At 40.1% G+C, this 23,012-nt stretch overlaps 3 protein-coding genes across 3 annotated transcripts; 1 reads left to right on the forward strand and 2 right to left on the reverse strand.

Annotated features, from left to right (window-relative positions):
* Positions 1-7,840, reverse strand: LOC119890778 (medium-chain acyl-CoA ligase ACSF2, mitochondrial-like). The gene is made up of 16 exons (XM_038702181.1): positions 7,608-7,840; positions 4,607-4,802; positions 4,008-4,136; positions 3,634-3,687; positions 2,714-2,832; positions 2,396-2,558; positions 2,176-2,271; positions 1,948-2,099; positions 1,764-1,852; positions 1,583-1,659; positions 1,348-1,455; positions 1,124-1,275; positions 860-1,001; positions 589-699; positions 430-498; positions 1-316 (listed from the first exon to the last, which is right to left on the reverse strand). Exons 1-16 carry the CDS (start codon positions 7,727-7,729, stop codon positions 266-268), a joined length of 1,830 nt encoding a protein of 609 aa, XP_038558109.1. The 5' UTR covers positions 7,730-7,840; the 3' UTR covers positions 1-265.
* Positions 7,841-9,587: 1,747 nt separating this feature from the next.
* slc16a5b (solute carrier family 16 member 5b) lies at positions 9,588-15,476 on the reverse strand. Its single transcript, XM_038702201.1, has 4 exons — positions 15,017-15,476; positions 13,025-13,165; positions 12,092-12,943; positions 9,588-11,291 (listed from the first exon to the last, which is right to left on the reverse strand). Exons 1-4 carry the CDS (start codon positions 15,441-15,443, stop codon positions 11,038-11,040), a joined length of 1,674 nt encoding a protein of 557 aa, XP_038558129.1. The 5' UTR covers positions 15,444-15,476; the 3' UTR covers positions 9,588-11,037.
* A 2,563-nt stretch (positions 15,477-18,039) lies between these two features.
* On the forward strand, positions 18,040-22,106 carry atp5pd (ATP synthase peripheral stalk subunit d). The gene is made up of 6 exons (XM_038702216.1): positions 18,040-18,138; positions 18,599-18,737; positions 18,846-18,942; positions 19,049-19,120; positions 21,061-21,123; positions 21,744-22,106. Exons 2-6 carry the CDS (start codon positions 18,616-18,618, stop codon positions 21,873-21,875), a joined length of 486 nt encoding a protein of 161 aa, XP_038558144.1. The 5' UTR covers positions 18,040-18,138; positions 18,599-18,615; the 3' UTR covers positions 21,876-22,106.
* The last annotated feature ends 906 nt before the right edge of the window (positions 22,107-23,012 follow it).

Genomic DNA, 23,012 nt, shown 5'->3' on the forward strand with positions numbered 1-23,012 from the left:
TTGTTTGGGTCAAATGCTATAATGTAAGTTGATACAGCACAAGGTCTGCTGACATTTTCCAAAGCTTTAAGTCACATCTTGTGGCCTTCATCGGTGGATGGAGTATGCTCATTTGCCATTCATGTCATGTCATTACTGTTGTACAATGTTTGAGTATACATCTGCTATAAAAGTAGAAGAATTTCAAGTAATGACAATCCAGCTGCCAATCATTATATAGTACCACTTCAGCTCACTGATATTCTGTCCATCAGGCTACACTAAATTAAAGACCTAATTTCTTCTCCATTGCCTCCTTTAATAAGTTCTTCTTGATCTAGAAAAATAGAAAGTAGCAGCCATTTCAGTCTCATAATATTAATCAACCATAAATCATATCGGCCATCTTAATAGTTGAGGTATGTCTGTGTTAAAGCAGAAGTATGGTACCTTTCCAGAGGCTGTCAGAGGGTAGCTGTCTACAAAGATCACATAGTGTGGCATCTTGAAGTGAGAAATCTAGTAGTGGGAGGGAAAGTCCACAAAATGTTACAGCTGTTCTCTGATTTTGAGTAAGTTGAGCTTTTTGCAATTATTACTGTCTCTCACCTGGCCTGTGCAGAATGCTTTTATCTCCTCTGCACTGGAGGTCTGGCCCTCCATCAGCCTGATGCAGGCACACACCTGCTCGCCCAGCCTCTCATCTTTCACTCCGACCACCTGGGAAACAGAGAAATAGGACTAGAAGCTTATTACTAACATGAAATATGTTCTCATGGAACGCTTCTTTTTTCTTTTACAACAACAAGAATGTCTACAATTGTTCCTTCATTTAGAGACAAACTAATTTCTGCTGCCCTCCAGTGGTTCTGAGTCTCACCTGCACCTCCTGTACTTTGGGATGTGTATAGAGAAATTGCTCTATCTCAGCGGGGTAGATGTTCTCCCCTCCTCGAATGATCATGTCCTTTATGCGTCCTTCGATGCAGCAGTATCCCAGACTGTTCAGACTGGCCACGTCACTGTGTAGAAGACAGTCACACATGAAACATGTATACACTATTTCCCCATGTTAGCATCAATCCCTGTAAGAGGCCTCTGTATTTTCTCTTTTAGACAGACGTTTAGTAAATATTGCACGTACCCAGTCCTGTACCAGCGGGCTTGGCAAATAGCCTGTCTGGTTTTCTCAGGATCGTCCCAGTATCCATGCATCACACAGCTGCCTCTGATCATCAGCTCACCTGAGGCCCCGAGAGGGACAATCTCCCCATTAGTAGGATCCACCACTTTAGCCTATAGTAAAAACACACAGGCATAAGTCGCAGTGTTGGTAATGGTGATATGTAAATAAAGGTTAGTACATACCTCAGTGTGGCTCATGATGCATCCAACAGTGTTCGTCTTCAGCTCCTCTGTGTCTTGTGGGAATCCCATGAATGTAATAGGGCTGTTCTCAGTGGTTCCATAACATATCTATTAAAACATAATGTACACATGCTGTATGTATGTATGTATGTATATGCTGGAGGAGCTATAACTATGTATTATAACGTTTTTATACAGCATTATTTGAAAAGGTATAGCACATGTAACCACTCACCGTTATCTCTTTCATGTTCATGTCTGTTATCAGTTTTCTCATAATCGCAGGAGGGCACGGAGAACCTCCCATGATACCTAAAACACATCAGCACACAGACAAGGATGCCTCAAATGCTTGTGAAACATCACAACACCTCAACCCAACATATTTATCATGTTTTAGTCTTCAAATCCCTTACCAGCTTCAACTGATGACAAATCATACTTGTGTAAATCTTGGCTAAGCATGTCGGCGAACATTGTGGGAGTGCCGTAGACGAAATTGCACCTTGAGTGAAAGAAAAATATAAAATTCTTTCAGTTAAAGTGCTTAATGTTGTATATGTGGAAGTCATTCGATGTGTGATGAGCAGCGGGCCGTACTTTTCGCTCTGAATGGCCTCTAGGTTGGCTCGGCTACTGTAGCCAGAGCATGGGAAGACCAGTGTGATACCATGCACCGCCATACTCATCCCTCCCAGCACAGAGCCAAAGCAGTGGTACATGGGTACGGGCACACACACTCGCACCTGAGGCTGATGGGAATATGGAAGATCACTTACATTTCACTGTTTTTGTTTTCTTCAAATCAGGAGACAAATAGGGACTTACTCTCCATCCATAACCCATTCGGAGACCAATAAAGTAGGCATTGTTTACAATATTGTGGTGGGAGAGAGTGGCTCCCTTTGGACTCCCTGTAGTCCCCTGAAACAAATCAACAAGCAACATGACTTGATCTGAACCACTGTTAGATCTATGTTGCATCATAATGTCAATCCAAGTGTTCAAACATGTGGGCCAGTGTGACAGGTGCAATACTGAAGGTTACTGATGTGAACTGAATGTTGATGGGTTCATCTGAGGACAGCTTGCTCTGCAGATCCGTCAGCTCTTTGTGGTGCCGACTCTCCGCTGCTTGCATCACATCGTCTACATGGAGCATCCCCGGTTGTCTGCTATCAGTCACAATCACCATCCGTAAGTCTGGCACCCTGGCACACCCAAGACAGAATCTTTATACTACATCCACAAACCCATTGATTATAGATTGTGCCCTTTGTTAAGTGTTTACTGTATCTTACTTCCATAACGAAATAACGAGGAGAAACATGTTTTAAATCTGATATTTGACATTGCTCTGTCAAACCTGGAGCTTTTGATCATGCCTTCTGGCGTTGTGTCAATCTCTGGGCAGATCTCCCTCAGCATCTCACAGAAATTTTGTGTTTTAAAGCGAGTAGGGCAGACCACAGCTTTACACTGGACCTGTAAATGACAAGTCAGTTCTGTTGAATTTATTTTCCCACATAGTTGTTTGTAAGGGTTATTTTTACCATGACAACAGTAAAATGTCAGATGTCAGTTGTCATGCTTTTGTATTTTACTTTGGTTCTGAAGGGGCCAGAGGTGGGTCATTGTTTTACAAGTCCCAGGTAAGTCCCAAGTCTTTGAGTTTCAAGTCCTAAACTAATGTGCTCTTCACCCAATGTAATACATTTCATATTTTTAACAAGGGTTAAAAAATAAAAACCTGTATTGAAAAAAGGCAGAGGCTCAGTTTCACACAACAAATTTCAAGTGTTGATGCGCTGCAAACAGTTCAAGTCAAAAGATTCAAGTCCAAGTGAAGGTGTTCAAGTCAAAGTCGAGTTGCAAGTCTTTTTTGATTTTGTGAAGTCGAGTCTAAAGTCATCATGTTTGTGACTCAAGTCTGACTCGCGCCCGAGTCATCGGACTCGAGTCCACACATCTGGTAGGGGCAGCTGTGGCTCAGGGAGTACAGCCATCGTTGACTTGAAGTGTCCTTGGGCAAGAAACTCAACCCCAAATTGCTCCCGAAGGCTGTGCCATTGGTGTGTGAATGTGTATGAATGAGTTTCTGTCTCTGGTGAGCAGCTGGCACCTTAGCCTCTGCTCATCAGTGTATGAATGTGTGTGAATGGGGTGAATGTGCTTTGAGTGGTTGGAAAGACTAGAAAGGTGCTATACAAATATGGACCATTTACCATTTAATAGAGTAAGTACGTGGAAATGTAGGCCAATGCCCTGTAGAACAGTTTGTCGTACCTTCTTTAGAGTAAACTCCACTTCCTTCACTTGATAGGCCGGATTCAATGATACCTGCAAGCGTAACAACATTTTAAAATCAAGTGTTTTTATGCAGCACCTCACCACATATTTAGGGCTTTAAAGTACATAGCATATCACACGTGTTACATTCTGTATACCATATCATACTATACATGCAACACATTATAATGACCTGGTAAACATACAGTATTACTACGGAATACCTCCCAAGGGCCCCTAAAATGGTTCAATGTCCTGCTCACCAGCAGGGTGTTTGATAACATAGGACAGGGGCTTAAGTCATCAGGCTGACATAAGACTGTATGTCTAACTACAAAAGGCTACACTGTAAATGCATTATAAAGGTATACCAGTATAATTCCAGCCTTGGCTGAAGCAAACTGGAAAAGGATCCACTCATATATGTTGGGTCCCCAAACTCCCAGCCGGTCGCCTCGCTTCAAGCTTAAAGCAAGCAGACCTGCAGCCATCTGGTCAACCTGCACCAATGCATGTCACAAAAAATATTAGATAATTCTTCAGTTCTGGAATTTTACAATGTAGCTCTCTAGCTTTTATGCCTGCGTTAGAGCTTGACAGATTTTATCCGCTGCACACATTTCAAATATTCCTGTGAGAGAAGGTTGGTGATGATTTCTCCCAAAGAACAGAACCAATACATGTTGTTAAACTAAATATGATGGGTGTTACTTCATTTAGAGCCTTTGACTAAACTAAAAATCGTTTTAAAGAGTCACAATTTTGTGTCACAGGACTACCGCATGTGATTTCATCAAATGCCAAATGGTCAAACTATTCTAATAACTTAAATGTTAACACTGGTAGAAAAGGCACAAACAAAATTTAGCAGGTGATCTCACTAATTATCTCCCAATTCACTCAAAGTTTATTGTTAAATAGGAGATTCAGTGCTAAAACATGATTAGTGTTTAAGAGGTTATCTGAGCACATCTTGCTGAAACTGTGCAAATGTTCTCCGGATGCCATCCTGCAGGAAGACCACAGCTTCATGGTCAGGCCAGCGCTGGACTGTGGAGTCCAGGATCTGGCCTACAGTCAGGGGGAGCAGAGAGATGGAGGAGGTGCCATGGACATAGCTGCTGGTCAGAGAGGGTTTGTAAGGTGGACTGTCCACGTGGAGGGACCTTATAGAGAACACAATGCAGGAAAAAACACAACACGATTATAATACATGGACTATGATTTGAGCATTAAAATGCACCACATATTTTTTCGAGAGAATTCCCACTAATTCCTCTCTATAACAGAATACATGAGACTGTTTAAACAGTGAAACTTGGATAAGCTTAATGAATAAGAGATAACAACATGCGCAGTGCCAAAGCAATCAGGCTCAGTCTCAGACTTATAGGCCAAGAAAAATCAAAGCATGAGTTGTTTAATGAAAGCAAAAACAATTTTGAGGAGCCATTGTTTCAGGCACTGAAATGAACCTTAAACCAAACAATCATGTGGAAAAACAATGTACTCATATTATTGGCAGACAGAATAGTCATGGTTAGCCCTTCCAAAAAAGAAATGTTTTTATATTACTTGTCAGATAGAATATCAGGAATTCTTTCTTTGATTATGTGAGCTCATTGTTTTCTGTTTTTTGTATTTCAAAAGCTATTACTGCCCAAGCCATTGAATTCATTGTAAGTGTTGAACCGAGTAGGCCTACCTTTTTTTAAAGCCTTTAGAGTAAGTTAACTTACTCTAAAGGCTTTAAAAAATGAGAACAATAAATTGTTGTTCTAGTAGCTACTACGGCATATTCTTAAACTCTTTATACATCCATCACTGTAGACAGAAGTTGTAGCTTCACAGGGAGATGAGAGCTGAATTCTTGCATCAAGTGATTTCACTTGAGTCAACATCTGTTAGGGCTGAAGGCTACAAGTTTGGAAATTAAAAAAGGATCTGGAGTTGGTTAGAAAGAAGTGAACTTAGCAGGCTTCTGTAGCCCGCTCCTCATCTTTGCTTAAGGTTAGTATAACAGGCCTGATTCTCCGACTGAACTGTCAACTATCGAATTGCATTGTGGATACTGTAAGTTTTGACAAATTAAAAAAAGATGATTGTCGGTTCTGCTGCATTGATTTTTAATGTTATAGAAGTGCAATGCTAAATTAGTTGATGTTGACTTGGTCCTAGTAACAGTCAGTGGTGGACTCAGATCCTTTATTTAAGTAAAATTAGAAATACCATTACCCCTTTAACTTAAGGGTCCAGTGTATAATATTTCTGAGAATCTTTTGACAGAAATTAAATTTAACTATGTTTTCAGAACTGTATCAAGATCTTACATAATGAACCATTATGTCTTCATTACCTTAGAATGAGCCATTTCTATCTCTGATAATGCTAATCCAACATATCTTTGTAGCATCCAAGTTGATTGCACATTCCGACTCATGGCCACATGAACACACACTAAACTCGGAAGAACAACTTCACAAATCCGGACCATGCGAGGAGCAGGCGAATGCACCGTGAGCCACTGATTGCACTTCGCAACCCTCACCACTAGATGCCACTAAAACTTACACAATGAACCTTTAAGTATAAGAACAAAGGTATTATCAGCAAAAGTACTCATTATGCAGAATGGTTCTTTTCACAGCGTTACATTACTATAGCATATTATATTATTCTACTACAAAAGCCTCGTTTTAGAAGATGTTAACTTTACACAACTGTAGGGAGAAATTCATGCCTAGGTCTATAAGATATTTGAAAACCGAACAGTTATCAAATATTAACATCGCAACATACAGCAAATGAGAAATGCAGGCACTCAAGGGCACAATGATTAAAAAGTTATGGTTGTTTATTAATTTGACCACCTCCAGCCAAGAAATGTGAGGGACCCAGTGAGACACAGACTGTTTAGAAGTAACACGGTATGAATGGAAGAATGGTTCTAAAGTCAACTGAAAGCTGTAGGCCCTACGAACAGGTTAAGCTAGGATGACCTATTTTTTTTCATTGACTGAGACTCAAATTGATATTTAGATTAGGCTATCTCACAAAGATCGCTGTCATCTGATTTTTTAAAAAAGCCAATTTTTTAATTATACAATTACCTACAGACTTTAATGCATGGGGTTCTTAACCTTTTGACAGTCCGACCCCTTTTTGAAGTTTTGAAGATGACCCCCCGCGGATCAGACAGACTGCGTTTTTGCAGTGAGAGGCGCCTTTTTTAAATTGTAGGCTATATTTTTGGCAGTGAGCGTTCTGCGCGCTGTTAATGCGCCCTGGACGCCTTGCGTTTTGGCCGCCTGCTGCGCCTTTTTGAATGAGCGCTCTGAGTGCACGGAGTTGGAAAAAAATTAAATTGTCCAAATTTAATAAATGACAGAAGGGCCCTCAGTGGTGCTGACGGAAGTTTAGCCTACAGTTGCTTGGATTGTCCGGAGAACAACTGCAACAGTCTGTCCCCAACTCATCCTAAAATAGGCCTAAGCCTTAAACCGGCCATCAGAACCTGGACCAACTGGTAGGCTACTTCCAGCGGTGTCTCCTCTTTCTGAGGGTCTCATCATGAGACTCTCATGTACCCACACGGATCACCGTTTCTCTGTCTCCTGCGTGTTTGTGTAGCCTACTCACACACTCAAATCCATGCAGGCGATTTCCGTTTGTCTATTTTTTTTAAAGCAGATGTTTTTAGCAACAAAAGACCTGTGAGTTGTGATCAAGTTTCTGCTAATATGACCGTTATTAGGCTACTTGGCAGCAAACCAAAGATTATAGGTCGCTGGCGATATAATCTTTGATTAGACTGCCTTGCAACATTAAAAAACCGCAGCGCTTTGCTCTTTTCTGAATTCAACCAAAAAAAGACCCCCAGGTTAAGAACCACTGCTTTAATGGAACACAAACATCTTAAATAGTCTACATTTGTGAATGACACCATGTTCCCCTTGGACCAATAAACTTACCGACACCACTGGAGCAAACTTGTGCTGCATAATTTCCAAGTCTTGCTGTGTTTGAGTCCATGCGCAGATCTGAGACTGTGAGCACCTTGCTTTAGCAGTGAGGAAGTAATCAGTGCTGACATTGGTGTTAAGTATCTCACAACCAATCTGTTTCCACTGGGTCTAAATACCGTCTGAATATACTGAGTCTTAACAACGAATGCACTTGATCTTATCTTTCTGTCTTTGCTGTAGCCGCATTTTTGTCACATATTAACCTTTACCTTACACTCATCCTCATTGGCTGAGAGATAATGGTATAAACAAATTTCATCATCTTCCAAGAAAATTTTAACAAGAATATAAATAACCATTAACCCATACTGACAAGGACCTGCAGGACAGTAAATTTATAACGTCTGCTCAATGGCCATTTTGGGGGGTGGCATGTGGTTTTTGAGTGAAATCTCATTGGTCACCCTGTGGCTACCCCAGACCTGATTGGTAGTTCAAGAGAAACACCTGTCAATCAATGATGACGGCTCAGAAAGAAAATTGTTACTTTTTTGCTTTACGAGTAAGGTTTGCTATTTAAATGCATATTATTGTCAATCAGAATATTTAAACATTTTTAAAATTTTTAAATACATTAGGCCTATTTGACATTTTAAGTATGCAGAGGCAGGGTAGGCCTACATATTGCACTTAAATTCCACAAATGATTTGCCGAACTTTTTAATTGTGTTATATAGGCCTAGCCTATTCAAAGTAGGCTAATTGAAATTATCAGAACATGTGCAAAATAAAACTGTGAATGGAGGGTTGTTTTTTTTACATACAGAGCTTAATCTGCTGCTAGGGTTTCCAGACAGACACCTATGAGCCCCCTATAGCCTATTTCTCACACTGATTTGTACCCAATTTAACAATATTTCGGCTGGACATTGTAGTTATAATAAATGAATCAATAATTGATTGAAGGACTGATAGAATTGCATTTTCCCACAGGGATAACAGCTATGAAGAGAAAGAAGGACATTGAAAGGTTTGTCTTCAAAAAAAAGAAAAGAGTCTGAGCCAGTCACAGATACTTCCAGCAGCAGGTAAATAGCCCACTCAAGTCAGCAGCAGTGATACATCAGTGAGGAAGTCAGGCATGTTCAGAAAGACCCTGTGACTTCTGGATAAACAAATATGAATTTGCCCTGTACCTTTACATTCAAGTTGTCACTGAGGTCCATATAGCCTAATTATCACAAAACAAGTAACTTTGTAATTTGTAATTTGAATGTTCCATTCTTGCTCATATGACATGCCTTATAAAATGATGCGACATTGCACTGATACTTTGCACAAGTTAGCCTCACAGTGATGGAGTGATTTTGATTATTATTTGCAGATTTTTCACAGTCAAGAGCAGCAGACACAGCCTCATCTGAAAGTAGCCTATTTCCTCGGACACTGCATGGTAAAAGGAAGAGGTGCATCCAGAGTGGCTGGTATAAACAGTGCATGGCTTGAATATTTTCACAAACTAAACTCTGCCTACTGACTAAGATTACCTCACATCACATAACAGTAAATACTTATTTGCAGGTATGGTGTGTTCGGTTTATGTTACAATTGTTTACAGCTGTCATAATTTATAAAACAAAGTAATTTAATCCTTTATTTATGTTTGGCCCATGACACTGCTTTGGATTGAAAGCCTCAACTGGTTGTATTTCATTTAAATTGTAATTATTTATTAAATTGTCAAATGAATCATTATTTTTGACACGTATCTTTTTTATGATTATACAGCAGAGCTGATATATGCTGATTCATTCTCTACAATGGCACTTAAAATGTGTAACTGACTTTTCCTAAACAATTACTGATTTAAAAACAGATGTTTCTAGAAACTTTAATAGGTTGAAATAGAACAGGAATAGAAAACTGTCAAATATCAAAACAACAGTCTGATGTTGAATACAAACAATTCAGTGAATGCTAACATGAGTTTTAGAATTCAATTATTACATATAGCCTACTGTATGTGTAGATGCTGAAGCAAAGAAATGTGAAATTTACACATTTTGATCATGTGCCTTCATAAAGGCTCTGTGCCCCATCTTGGCCACCCCAGAAAAAATGTTCTGGATACATCACTGTCTGCTCTGCACTCAAAAAGCAACAAACAAGGAGATACTAACAAACGTAAACCAACTGGAGGAGAAAAAAGCTGGCACAAGCTACAACTAAAATCAATTTATTCATTAAAACATCTTTATCAGGTGTCTAAGAAGGGGACAAAAAATGCTCCAGGGATAAACAACACACAGCACAATCCAAAATATCAAATCAGAATCGTTTGTCCCAAATCTACAAGGTAAGGAGAAAGGAGAAGATAACAGAAATACCCCATAGTACAGCAACGGTTTTTAAAAGAATCCAGTAACAGCCATGTTTTACGTTTATTTCATAAAATAAAGTGTATAATCCTGCTTGAATATTAGTTATAATTCTGTTTTATCATCTAGTTTTTGTTTTACCACGCACAGCACATCACACCTCCATTAAATCAAACTGATTTAAAGGATGTTAATACAAACATTTTTTTATTTAAAAAAAAACATAATTCTTTAAATAGCTAACACGCAGTTGCAGTCCTACTTGAAAATAATCTGTATAATTTTGCGAATTCCCTTTTAGCCTTAAAAAAGCCTGTCATGTGTAGCATCAACAGATATGACATATACAACTGGATGATTGGAAAATATTTACATAATTTTGAAATTGAGCCTGCAATGCCACCTATGCACCAGGATATAGGATGTTTTTCCTGTTAATTTACAGGGAAAAGAACACCCCTTATTAAAATAATTTCATGACAGTTTTTATTAAACCAAAAATTGAGTATAGGGCCAAAAATAACTTTGTTCAAAACAAGCCACGGTTTTACATAAACATCAAACTTGATCATGTGGAGTGGCACTGAGTTTGTAATCTGTCACACAGTGAAAAGGTAAATGTATGCAAAATAATACATTTACAGTGTTGAATATTAATACCAAAATAATCTGTAAAAGTTGTAAACATTAGTAATTTATTACAACGGTCTACTTAATATTTTACCATTAAAAAAACTTTAGCATAAAATAATCTAAAAATCCTAAGCAATTATTCCTCTTTAAAACAGTGAATACAAATTCCAACCAACATTAATTTTAAATAAACTTAAATAACTTCATGAGAAAATAAAGGGCTTCGTAATACAGTGCAGTAACAGAAAAAGAAAATGTCATACTGTTACTGGCTGCAGTTTGACAAAGGAGCAGTGGGAGGAAACATAGTGTGACTTTATAGAAAATCAAACTTAAAGATTAAAAATTTCAGACCCAAGAGTTTATCAATGCACTGTTTTAAAGCTGTAAACAGTTTCTCTTCTATGCAAATGTGTGTTCTTCAATCACACACTGGTAACATACACTGCGTTTTCTGATGTTCCTCCTTTTGAGGCGACATACTGGCAGTCAGGGGCCAGGATTACAACAGGCTTCTGATAGATAGCTGATGGCGTCTTCATGCTCTTTTTCTTCTCCTCATCGTTTTTGCTGTCCAGGAAGTAGAAGAACCCCAGGAGAAAGAGGCTGGCAGAGAATACACACACACTGCACGCGTAGAAGACATACGAATACTGGCCTGTGTGGTCCACCAACATACCTGAGAAATGCAAAAGAAAGGCAAAAGCTGACCAGAATGACATAATTCATCTGCAGTGTTGATGAATTTCTCTTGAATCTAACTTTACTTTGTTACTTTCCCTAAAAAGTTTCCAGTTGGCGCACTACAGTAAGTTAGTAATTTTGAAGAGTACCTCAAGTTAGCCAGCAAAGTACAAAAAACAGTCATGCAACAACTAGAGTAATAGAAAATAACAACAACAACACAGTGAGTTTGAAAGATTTTTCTTTGTGACCTTATGAGCTTAAAACTATCACAGGCCTCTACTGAATGGAGAAGAGTGGCGAACACGCTGAGAACTTAACATGCCTTGCTTTTTGCTCACCATTTGTGTGCATATTCAGTGAAAAACTATTCAACATACTGTAATTTCACTTTACAAGTGGATTTGCTTTCTGTGGGTCTAAGGAATATGGCAACATACTGTGTTGAGATCATTTCTGACCAACAGATACACCTTAACGTCATCCTGAGGGGAACATGAATGTGTGAAATCCAACCAACAGTTGTTCAGATATTTAACTAAGAAACCACAAATGGTGGCGCAAGAGGAAAAGTCAGAGGGTCACAAAAGTCATGAGGATTCATCTTCTGGGGACCATGAATATTTGCAAAACATTTCATGGCAATCCATCTGATTCTTGAGATGTTTCAGTCTACCAAAGTGGTGGACCGGTAGACACTGCCATCTCTACAGCCATGCCACAAAAAACAGCAAAGGCCGCATGTATATGTTTGTGTGTGTGTGTGTGTGCGTGCATGCGTGCATGCGTGTGTACCTGCTAGAGGTGGCCCAATGAGCATTGTTCCACTTTGCAGCATGCAGAGAAGTCCAAGGGCTGAGGGGAAGCGGTTCATCTCCACAATGTCCATCAGCACAGTATAGAGCAGCGAGCCACCCACGCTCATGGACAGTCCAAAGATCACCACGTACACCAGGAGAACTTCGAAGGAGGCCGACGCTCCACAGATGCAGTTACTCAGCCCGTTCACGAGCACAGCACCGGCAAACACGTACACGAAGCTGCTGCTGTCTCTGAAGCGTGGCAGGCCCAAGACTAGGGCAGCCGTCGGTCGCACTGCAATGTTCACCAGGCCCAGGACTGACATCAGGAAGGCCGCACGGTCTATTTCCATGTTGTGGTGAGTAGCATAAGGCACCAGATAGACCAGAGGCACTACACACCCCAGTGTCATCCAGGTCACTCCCACAGCATAAGCGCGGTAGCGAGGATTAATCACGAGCAGGTCAAAGGCCATATGTCTGTGTAGGAATGCTATAAAGCCCTGAAGCACAGTCTTTACATTGCTTTTGACCCCCTTTGTCTCCTGCTGCAGAGAGAGGTCGTTTGTTTTATCCAAAACCTGAGAGCATCTGGGTTTGTTTGGTCCTGATGCAATGGGCCTCATCACTGCCCCACATACACAGCAGTTTAGCAGCACACCGCCCAGAATCAGGAAGCTGCCGCGCCAGCCAAACTGACCGAGCAGGACATTGGCAATCAGGGGTAAAGTGGTCAGGCCTACAGCCGTGCCGGTGGACGACAAGGCATTAGCAAAGACCCGACGTCGCACAAAGTAGTGGCCCATGATCGTCACTGATGGCTGGAAAGAAAGGCAGAATCCCAGTCCTGCAGAGGAGAGGACAGGAGAGTGTGATGATCCGTCACCTTGGTGGAAATGTGGAACTGTGGGTGTGTGTATCTCCTCACCTGTGATGCCGCTAGTGATGTAAATTTCAGTGATGGTCCTGGCCAGGGCAGAGACCGCCATGCCCAGTCCACTTAAGAGCCCGCCAACCATCACTGTTACCCGGCAACCAAAACGCTCCACTAACATGCTGCATAAAGGACCTGTCGAGAAATGGGGGTAAAATTTCAAGTATTAATTTCATTAATACTGAGAAGTGTTTGCAATCTTTTAGCCCACATGGGTTTTTAAGACATATTACAGTTATTTACAGGGAACGTTTTTACTTTGTAAAGAAACAGACACTCCCAACGCTATTAAAAATAAATAAATACATGTGCAAAAGTCTCCAATAACCAACAGATCACTGTAAATCTTTCATATTTATCAATCATTCTCACGCTAAACAAAAGATACAGTACAATACACATAGTACAACTATTAGTAAAAAAACAACAACACACTGTTCCAATATAAAGTGACAGAGACTGCATTAATTTTTCTAAACAGACAATATTTATTTTTACGATAATCGATTGTTCAGAGACGATCTTTTCAAATACAAATCGGCAGGCCCAAATTAACAGAAAGCTATGTCCTCATTAGCACAACAAATCAACCTGATTTGCATCTATTATTTTTGAACAGAGAAATGAGGCTTCACAAAGGACCAAAAACAGTGCCTTATTAATTTCCTCTTGTCTCCAGTGTATTTTCAGAAACATAAAACACTGGTAATATCTGCTTTCTAGTCTTGCCAAAATGTGGAAAGCATGTTGCAAAAGTGAATTATAAAAATCCATTTCCTGACTCACCAAAACCGACTAATGCCAAATACATTACATAAGCACAGACTTATCAAATAAAGTAGACATCTAAATCAGCTTAGGGGGCTTTTCAGCTCTTTGATGTCCCATCTCCATGCTTTCATGACTCCTTTTCCACTTTGATACGGACATAAAACAAATCTCAGAATGTTAACTGCTTGTATGTAATGTATACATGTATCATGCAGTTATAGTCCGTGCAAAACAATAAAAGGAAATATAATGTACATGAATTTGGTGAAAGGGCAAGAAGGTGGTTACAAACAGATGAAGTGTTCCAGCACGCTCATACCCTTTCATATGATCTACATGCCGAGGGTCCAGCCTCTAGTGCTTCACAAAAAGGGAAGCATTAATACACAAATCTTACCATCTAGCAGCTGACATCTTCTACGTTTTACAGGCAGGAGCCAAGAAATGCCAGACGTTTCACCAGTGCACCTGTGAAAATGCATTATTCTACTGCTGAATACATTTGTGCTCCTCGAGCTCGAGAGGGTGAACTCTTCCACATGCTTTCCTCTCGTGCCACCACCCATGAAAATGTCAGCTTTGCACGCAGGATACCTCAAAATGTGATTGACAGATTGTCATGAAACTTTCTGTAAATGCTCCCAAGGTGATAAACCATTTGGATTTAACAGCCCCTGTTGTTTACTCTAGGAAAAACTCTACTCCTAGTTAGAGGTATGAATAATAAAATCATTTTTTTTGTTCTAACACCTTTGAGTGTAAGAACTGCTGCCTCCAGGGCCCATTAGTGAAGCTCTAGTACATTTAATACATCTAATACATTTGAACAAGCTGAACCTGTACTTAACAAATTTTCCAGAGGAAATATTTAAGTTCTGATAGCTTTCTGATAGAGGGAGGAAGGCAGACAAAAGACAAATAAACTCTCCTGCACAAGAACAATGGCCAAAGCACTGAACTCATCACATCTGCAGCCTGACTCATTGCTGTACAGGAAGCAGTACAGTAAATGTGTATTTTAATATAACAAATAACTTTTAAAGCAAACTTTGAATAACTGACCATGATTGATGCCACCTCGAAAAAACACCATCTGCCTATGTGTGTGCATGGGTTACATTTCTGCAGGGAAAGATAAAGATGACAGCCTCAACATGCACATTTCCCACGTGTTCAGTTAGTGTGGGATCTAAAGTTATGTATGGCGGTCTCTACCTCCAGCATGCAGCATGGCGGTCATGATTGCCGGCACCCAGGAGGTCTCCGTGTTGCTGGTTTTGAACTCAGTTTGAAGGTCTCTGTAGAAGATGCCGATGCATGAAGGGAATGCCAGCGTTAGAGACAGAACCAACACGGTGGCTACGAGCACAACCCAGCCCCAGCCCCCGTCAGGTGCGGCCAGGTGTTTGTGTTCAGCGGGGCCACCAACCTGCACAGCATCAGTGAGACAGGAGGCGGACTCTTGTTCCTCTTCTTGGTTTTCCTCCTCCAAATCACTGCGTTGCACTCCTGACGCTGGATGACACTTCTCCACTCCCTTAGCAAACTGAGCAGCATTTTTGCTTTCCCTCCAGAGTAAAGCATTATCTCTGTGGCTGTGCCTGCATCTTGCAGCTGGTGTCTGGACTTCCACCTGAGTCATTCTGCCCTGCTGCTGCTGCTGCTTTTAGTGTTGCGTCCTCTGTTGGAGATAAGACAGAGGCAGGGCTGTGAGCAGGATTTAGCAAATACTGAGGTCACGAGTGAATGCAATGTTAATGTTTTATTTAATTGTGATTAAATTAATTAAATTACAAAATAAAACTTACTACAGTAAAGATGAAGAAGAGGTTTCAGGTTGTAGTTTCTAATAATGTTTATCTGGTTGTGATAAATAAAGATCATAAATCACTTCATTATCAGAGGCTATCTAAAACTGGTGAACCATTACACAGGGAGCTGTGTGTTGCATCGGCCCAGAACATCCTCTCAGACTGGGAGTATTGGGACACATTCTCTTATTTTCAGTTTTCACAGTAACAGCCTGATATCAGGTTTTAATTAAAGTATAATAACAACTGATAACCTCCATGTCATTCTAGCCCACACTTTGGTTGTAAACCTATTATATGAGGACAATTTCACCCAAGCACATTTATCTCCATGGTAACTGTGTAATGTCCTCATCACTTTAAAATCCTGAGGAAATTAAGCAAAGCAAATATTGTAGCTGGGGACTGTAACCTAAATGCAACACCATCTCATGTCAGAGAAAAAAAACTTTTTATAAGAAAGCTTTTATGCATTTTTAATGCAACGGATTTTTTTAATACGCTGCCTTTGTTGCTTTATTGGTTTTTATTCGCAATTTCCGTTGTTTTTATTGTTTGCTCTTTTCTTTTCCCTGTAAAACTCTTTTAAACTACTATAACTGTAAAGTTGTTTGTTATTATTAGGCTACAATTATTAGTCAGAAAGAAGTTAGCAAGCAGTGTTTAGAGTCATTCACGCGCATCAAAAAGGTACAGCAAACTGGAACATATAAAAAGATTAAAAACAATTTCGTATTCTTAAAATAGTCTACTTGGATATTATTGTTAGGAATTGCCAAATTTCTGTCCATGCTGTCGGTATGATCTGTAAAAATCCTGAAATTGTAGGCCTACATAGCCTACAATATAGCCTAACTAAACTAAAATAATATTTTTTAAATGGTAATTGTCATCATCATATCTTAAACCATCAGGCTTTATCTTATGTTAGAAATATTTTAGTAGGCTGTACATAGGCATTATAAAGATGTGTTTTTATCTCTCTGTCTGCGGGGTTATTTTACCTTTTAGCTCTCCTTTCCTCGTCCCTTTCTTTCACTTCGCGTGTTAAAGTTCATCTCCGCGAGGTCAACAGCGTTCTGACATCTAACAGCACCTGAACCTCCCGTGGTCTCTTATTGAGCAGTCAGCTGCGTCAAGCTGGAGACTGACAGGAATACTCATACCATGCGATCATGCGATTCTTCAAATAAAACTACAGTCGTCACAAAAAGACGTTTTATAAGGAAATAAGGACCAGTTTGTTGACTTGAAATGCAAATAAAGCACCTGTTGCAAACTTTACCATATAACACTCACAACAAATCTTACTAGAATCCGCATTACTACTATACAAAAGTTTATGCCAAACAATATCATCTGTAATCTGTAATATCATCTGAGCATCTGTACCATGCAATGCATTTCAGTAAAAAAAAAAAAAAGTAAAAAGTAAACTACCTTTGAATTGTTGTGGCCACCTACATTTACACACGGACGGTTCGTTGTTTTATTTTGAAGGTTTCCATCGGAAATTATAGTGCGGTATTTTTGGCGTCTTGACGTTAGATGGAACTTCATTAATAGATTAAACTGTCGCTTGTAACGTGTCACAAAAGTAACGCAATTACAGTAGGCTAATGTATTGCACTTTGCTGTAATGCAGTAATACGTATTACTAAAAAAGTATTATACCTATTACAATTTGTTTAATTCAAAATTAGGTGGTGTCCTGTTGTGGAAATACGATGGTCGAGATTATAGGCAGGGTGCAAACTACCCTCCTCCCCACCCTATTAATCAGAAGGTTAATTTTTATGACATAGACCCACCCGATCCGCAGATAACTCTGCACATCACAAGAACCCACTTATTCAGGCACACGTAGGCCTACTATCAGAATAATAGGCCCATTAAATAGCAGTGAAAGTAATGCAAAAGTAATTCAGAGATAGTAATATTATAATACCGTATAAGTGATTACTCTCAATGACTAATCTATAATGCATTAGGCTACATTTTCGAAGTAACTTGCCCAACACTGGTCCCCAATAACCTCCTGTTTGAACGAACGGGAAGATATAGAAGTTTCTGCTGCCACACCACCAGACTGCAGAGACCCCCCCCCCCATCCCACCACAAGCTATGAGACTTTTTATCCTGATCAGCATTTAGTTTATTTCTGTTTACTATTTTTATAATTGCTTTTATATGTATATTGTCTGCTACGTAGGAGAAGGAAGTTACAAACTAAATTTCACTCTACATCCTGTTGTATTGTGACCAGATTGTGACAAATAAATCAAATGCACTCAATTTACATCCTAACCAGTGGATAAAATATTATCTCTGATGGCTCTATTTTATACCACTGAAATGTTTGCATTAATTAGCTAAATGAACATGAGGTCTACCGTCAAGACAAAAACAATACCATACTAACATTTCCTGGAAAACTTTCAAAATAAAACTATGACGAGCAACAGAAGGTCATTTCCGGTTCCTGTCGGCCGTCAACAGTTTGTCGGAGTTTGTGTCCCATCGACGGTATGACGCTCAATGTTTATCAGAAATATACATTTAAAAGATTTTCATGATCCCATCCAGAGAGAAATGTAGTATATCCGTTAATAAATGTTCCAACATGACATTAAACCTGCCTGTGATATTCCGACTGTGCGCGGTGTTGTTCTGACCTTGCTAATGTTAGCTTTGCTAACTAACTTAGATGTCAAACTGAAGCTAAATCACATGAGAGACGTATGAAAGGTCCGTGAATAGTTCTTTAGCTGTAAGTCAAACAATCCACACGTGTTGTCCATCCAAGTTTCAGATTTGGGACATAGATCTGAATATGTTTCAAAAAGATAGATAATAATACAACCAAATCCGGGAAACAGAAGCTTATTTGGAGCAATGTCAACAAGGAGTTCGCTAATTTAAGTGGCTATGCCATTAACATTGTTTATGAGCAAAAGGTTAATCTTGATTTTTCTGTCCCCTCTAGATAACACGCCCTATAACATGGCTGGGAGACGAGGTGCACTGAAGGCCATTGACTGGCTGGCTTTTGCAGAGAGGGTGCCACCCAGCCAGAGGACCATGTTCAACAACCTGAAGACACGGAGTGATGCTATTTCTGCAAAGTTTGTATTCCCGTTACATCCCATTTCCAAGATGTGACATGTCCTTATCGTTGTAATCATGAAAAATCCTAATATTCCCTTTAATAACCAGATGATCTGTGTTCACAGGCTCACCTCTCTGCCAGAGAAACCCGCCACCATTGACTGGAGCTACTACAGGTCTGCTGTGGCTAAAGCCGGCATGGTGGATGAGTTTGAAAAGAAGGTCAGAGAAGATCAGAAAGTGAACTATCTATTACCAGCTAGTCTGACTATGCGCTACTGAAATCTTATTTTACTGTTATCAGATATAACTTTCTGTTTCCTCTCAGTTCAGCGCCCTGAAGGTTCCTGAGCCTGTAGACACTCAGACAGCTCTTATCAACGCCCAGGAGGCAGAAGCGGTGAGTGCCACTCTGTTTAGATGGCATATGCTTTGGCTTAAACCAGAGTATTGTAATTTTATTCGTCAGCGCTCTACATGTTAAACTTAACCATATCCAATTATTAACCCAAACATGTGATGGATGAAAACCTTTTGAAAAGCAGAATTCATTTTGATACAGGATCAATTCCTTTTATAATATAGAACACTGTGTGTGGTACTGAGATTGAGTACAGTCAGAGCAATAAAATAAAGTGTGATTGTGTACAAACACCAGTAATCACTAAGAATAGCATTTAAAACAATATAATTTAACAAGTGCCATTTGTTTCACACAATATCCACACAGAAATACGAACAGTAAAAGTAGTAGTGGTTCAGAATATGAATAATGAAACTGATAATTATAGTAATGACAATAATAATAATAATTGTAGCAGCGGGTGTTAAGCAGGAACATGGGGGCAGCAGGTAACTCGCAGCCACAGATCCAGACTCCACAGCTTTAGAGTCAGAAACACCTGCAGAAAGCGACAGAAGGAAAGAGGGACAAGAAAGCTCATGACTACGGGAGAGGGAAGAAGTCGAGTTAGTAAAGCCGCATTTCGACCACAGGAACTATACCTCGGAACTAGGAACCTTTGGAGGAACTCACTGCGTTTCCACTGAAGGGACCAGGGTCTAAAATATTGGGGGGTGGGCACGTAGAGACTACTGGCTTTAAATCGAGCATGTTGAGTGTTTTTCTACGACTGCTCCTCTCTTTTCCACCTTGTTTGCAAACCAATAAATCACAATTAACAGTCAGATAGTACACACGTCTCGCCGATGTCACCTGAGATCGTACATCGGTATTAAATTTATTGCTCCGAAACAGCAGCCAGTGTTCAGCACTGTGTTGACAGCAAACAGCTAATGGAGTTATGCTAAATACTGGGTCTGAAGTAGTTGTTTTAAGTTTTCATCAGTCAGGAAGTTTATACAAGGAGCCGAAGTCGGTCTCCTCTTCTCCAAAACAAGCGGAACAGCTGGTTACAGCAGGTAATAAAGCTTAGCTCAGGCGGACACAGATGTGAGAGCTGCAGCTGATCTGCAGCTCTTGTCGGCTGAAATGTTGTAATAACCTTCCAAACTGTCGCGATTTTATGTTTGTGTTGTGTTCTCTGTGCTGTGTGAGTTCTTTTAAGAACTTTATGGTTTTATCCAGTCTGTTATTAAATTTGTAACAAACTCGTGTCTCTCCAAATACTCCCCAACAAAAAAGCTGCTTTAATGGTCAAGCACAGCCTATAGTTTTTTTCCAATGTTCCAATTAAATCTGATGTTCATTTATAAATTTTGCTACTATCTCATGGATAATGGTTACAAATGTTGATGCCAGTGCATCGCTTTGTACGGCGTACAGGCCTACAGCCTACCACTAAGGGATGGTTCAGGACTCACCTGAGCCAGCCCTAACTATACGCTTTATCAAAGGGGAAAGTCTTAAGCCTACTCTTTAATGTGGAGATGGTGTCTACCTCCTGAACCCAAACTGGGACCTGATTCCACAAGAGAGGAACTCGATAGCTGAAGGTACTATGAGCTCTTCGAGATAAGATATGGTGTCTGACCACTAAGAGCGTTGTAGGTGAGCAGAAGGATTTTAAATTCAGGTCAGGATTTTACAGGGAGCCAGTGCAGAGAAATTAAAACAGGAGAAATATGGTTTATTTTCCTGGTTCCAGTCTTAAGGGTGTTATTCTGACAACCTGATAATAAAGAATTGCAGTAATTCTTTATTACGTAGGTGGAAAAGGCGGTCCTCAAAGTTTTTTGGTTTTTTTAGATGGTTGTTAAGTTGTATTCTGTTGTTCCAAAGTGCTGTAAGGTCACATGCTGGGTAGTGGCAATGGATCTTTATGGCGTACACAAACTTGTATTGAAACCCATTGTGAGTTGTCTCTTTTTGTCTTCCAGAACAAAACGGCTGCTGCCTACATTGAAGCATCCAAAGCTCGTATCGCCCAGTATGAAAAAGAGGTAGGAATTACACATGTAAAAACTTGCTGGGGTTATCATTATGCAGGAGCTAAAAATCGTCTTGCATACAGATCTCTATTCCAGAGCACATACAGGACATACAAAGTAAAGGTGTGGTCACATTACACCTAAAAATAGTCACACCGTCTCCCATTCACTTCTATTGAAGCCCACACGAAGGACAAATTCATTCGTGCGTTTCCTGTTTTGCTGCCATCTTCAGCCATCTGCATCGTGCTCGGTCAGCCAATAGAAACACAAATGCACTGTTTTTGGAAATGGAGATGTGTTTAAAACTACAAACTGCAGGATCACTCTCGTACATTGTTAACAGATTGTTCAATATGTATTCATTACATGCTTTAGTAACATTACATCCCTTTTGATGAGTGCAGGGAATTTTGTTAAACGGAATTGTAATGTGACCACACCGTTAGACAGCCTGTGTCTGTGGATAGGTGGGGGTTTTAATTTCAAAATGTGTGCATAGACTCCTGCAGCTAGAAAAAGTGCTTTGTTCCAAGAAAAAACCTGGCACTTGCTTATTTTCCTCCGCTGTCTTAATTTACCTGCTTCTACTGGAAACACTTCATCACAATCCTCTGCTCTTCCTTCCCCAGCTGAACAAATTCAAGAATATGATTCCCTTCGAACAGATGACCATTGAAGACCTAAACGAGACTTTCCCAGAAACCAAGCTGGACAAAGAGAAACATCCTTACTGGCCACACAAACCCATTGCTGAACTGTAAACGTAGCACCCTGACCATATTCTATATCATCTAAGGAAAACATGTACAGTATGTGTATAAAAGTCTTGTTTCATCCATTGAGAGTTATAAAATGACTTAAATGTTGCTCCACTGTAAGAACTGAATTAATGGAGGGGGAAAAAATCAAACATGACATATTTGTTCAATTTCTTCTTCAATCAATTTCGACTTAAGTGATTCCTGAAAGTAAATCCTGAAAATATGGCACAACCTTCTTGCTTTCTGTGATCAGTAAAATGAGCTGAAGGTCGTCCGTGTTCACAGGCCCATTATAAACAACCTCATAGGCCCCTCACCGGCAAACAACTGTTATTTTATTACTGGATTTCTCCCCAGGCGTCATGAACTGAACCTGATCTTTTGGGACTATGTTTTCTTTCTAAATTTGGTATGAAATATCTTCCAACACTCACTGAAAATCTAACCCTTGTGGATACACTGATGAGTTTTTAAGTACACACTCGGCCAAATCACTCTCAGCAGAAAGCCGAGTATGGTTTCCTTCCCTCGTGGGGGCACTGTTGTCTTTGGGATAGCGACTTGTAGTTGTCGGTTTTCCCCATCAGCAGGAAAGAAGAAGCACTGTTCTCTTTGTATATTTACCCATGTCTGCAGGTAGGCACAGCCTCACACACACTTTAATTGATGCCTTGTTGTAGTGGAAACATGAGATAGATTCAAGTCATCCATTAGTGTGTGGACAGAATGTCTGCTCTGTACACATGAACATAGCTCCAGCCCTCTTATTGTGCAGTCATGTCAGTCTTGTTCAGGCTTTGTTATGACTGCAGCATAAATCTACATTTCACCACGGTTGGAAATAAGAGCAGTCTCTCTGGGATTGGAGAGAGACTTTAAACATAAAGCCTCCTTTCTGTGCTGTCACTACACTGTTATTATGGCTTTGGTTTTTGAACTAATACTGCACATAACTGGCTCCATCTGCGTAGGCTTGGTGGTGATAAGTAGGGAATGCACTGTGGCCCCGACATTGTCATTGTTACAGGATTGACCATGGACAGCAGAGGCAAGATGGCTCAAGCTGCTGCAAGAGACAGTCTTCCTGCAGGGGGCAGCATCTTTCTTACTAATGTCTGCTATAAAGGCCGGGGCTCC

Source organism: Micropterus salmoides, unplaced genomic scaffold (genome assembly GCF_014851395.1).
Source record: "Micropterus salmoides isolate LMB-PRFRI ecotype aquatic unplaced genomic scaffold, ASM1485139v1 Ms_hic_scaffold_10, whole genome shotgun sequence".
Lineage (NCBI taxonomy): Eukaryota > Metazoa > Chordata > Actinopteri > Centrarchiformes > Centrarchidae > Micropterus > Micropterus salmoides.

Coding starts and splice junctions, on each gene's coding strand:
- LOC119890778 (XM_038702181.1), bottom strand. CDS start 7,729: ATGTCAGCACTGATTACTTCCTCACTGCTAAAGCAAGGTGCTCACAGT. Junction 2,100..2,175: donor GAATGGGTTATGGATGGAGA/GTAAGTCCCTAT, acceptor TATTCCCATCAG/CCTCAGGTGCGAGTGTGTGT. Junction 1,276..1,347: donor GCATCATGAGCCACACTGAG/GTATGTACTAAC, acceptor TTTTTACTATAG/GCTAAAGTGGTGGATCCTAC.
- atp5pd (XM_038702216.1), top strand. CDS start 18,616: ATGGCTGGGAGACGAGGTGCACTGAAGGCCATTGACTGGCTGGCTTTT. Junction 19,121..21,060: donor ACGCCCAGGAGGCAGAAGCG/GTGAGTGCCACT, acceptor TTTGTCTTCCAG/AACAAAACGGCTGCTGCCTA. Junction 21,124..21,743: donor TCGCCCAGTATGAAAAAGAG/GTAGGAATTACA, acceptor TTCCTTCCCCAG/CTGAACAAATTCAAGAATAT.
- slc16a5b (XM_038702201.1), bottom strand. CDS start 15,443: ATGACTCAGGTGGAAGTCCAGACACCAGCTGCAAGATGCAGGCACAGC. Junction 12,944..13,024: donor CATCACTAGCGGCATCACAG/GTGAGGAGATAC, acceptor TCTCCTCTGCAG/GACTGGGATTCTGCCTTTCT. Junction 11,292..12,091: donor CATTGGGCCACCTCTAGCAG/GTACACACGCAT, acceptor TGCATTTCTCAG/GTATGTTGGTGGACCACACA.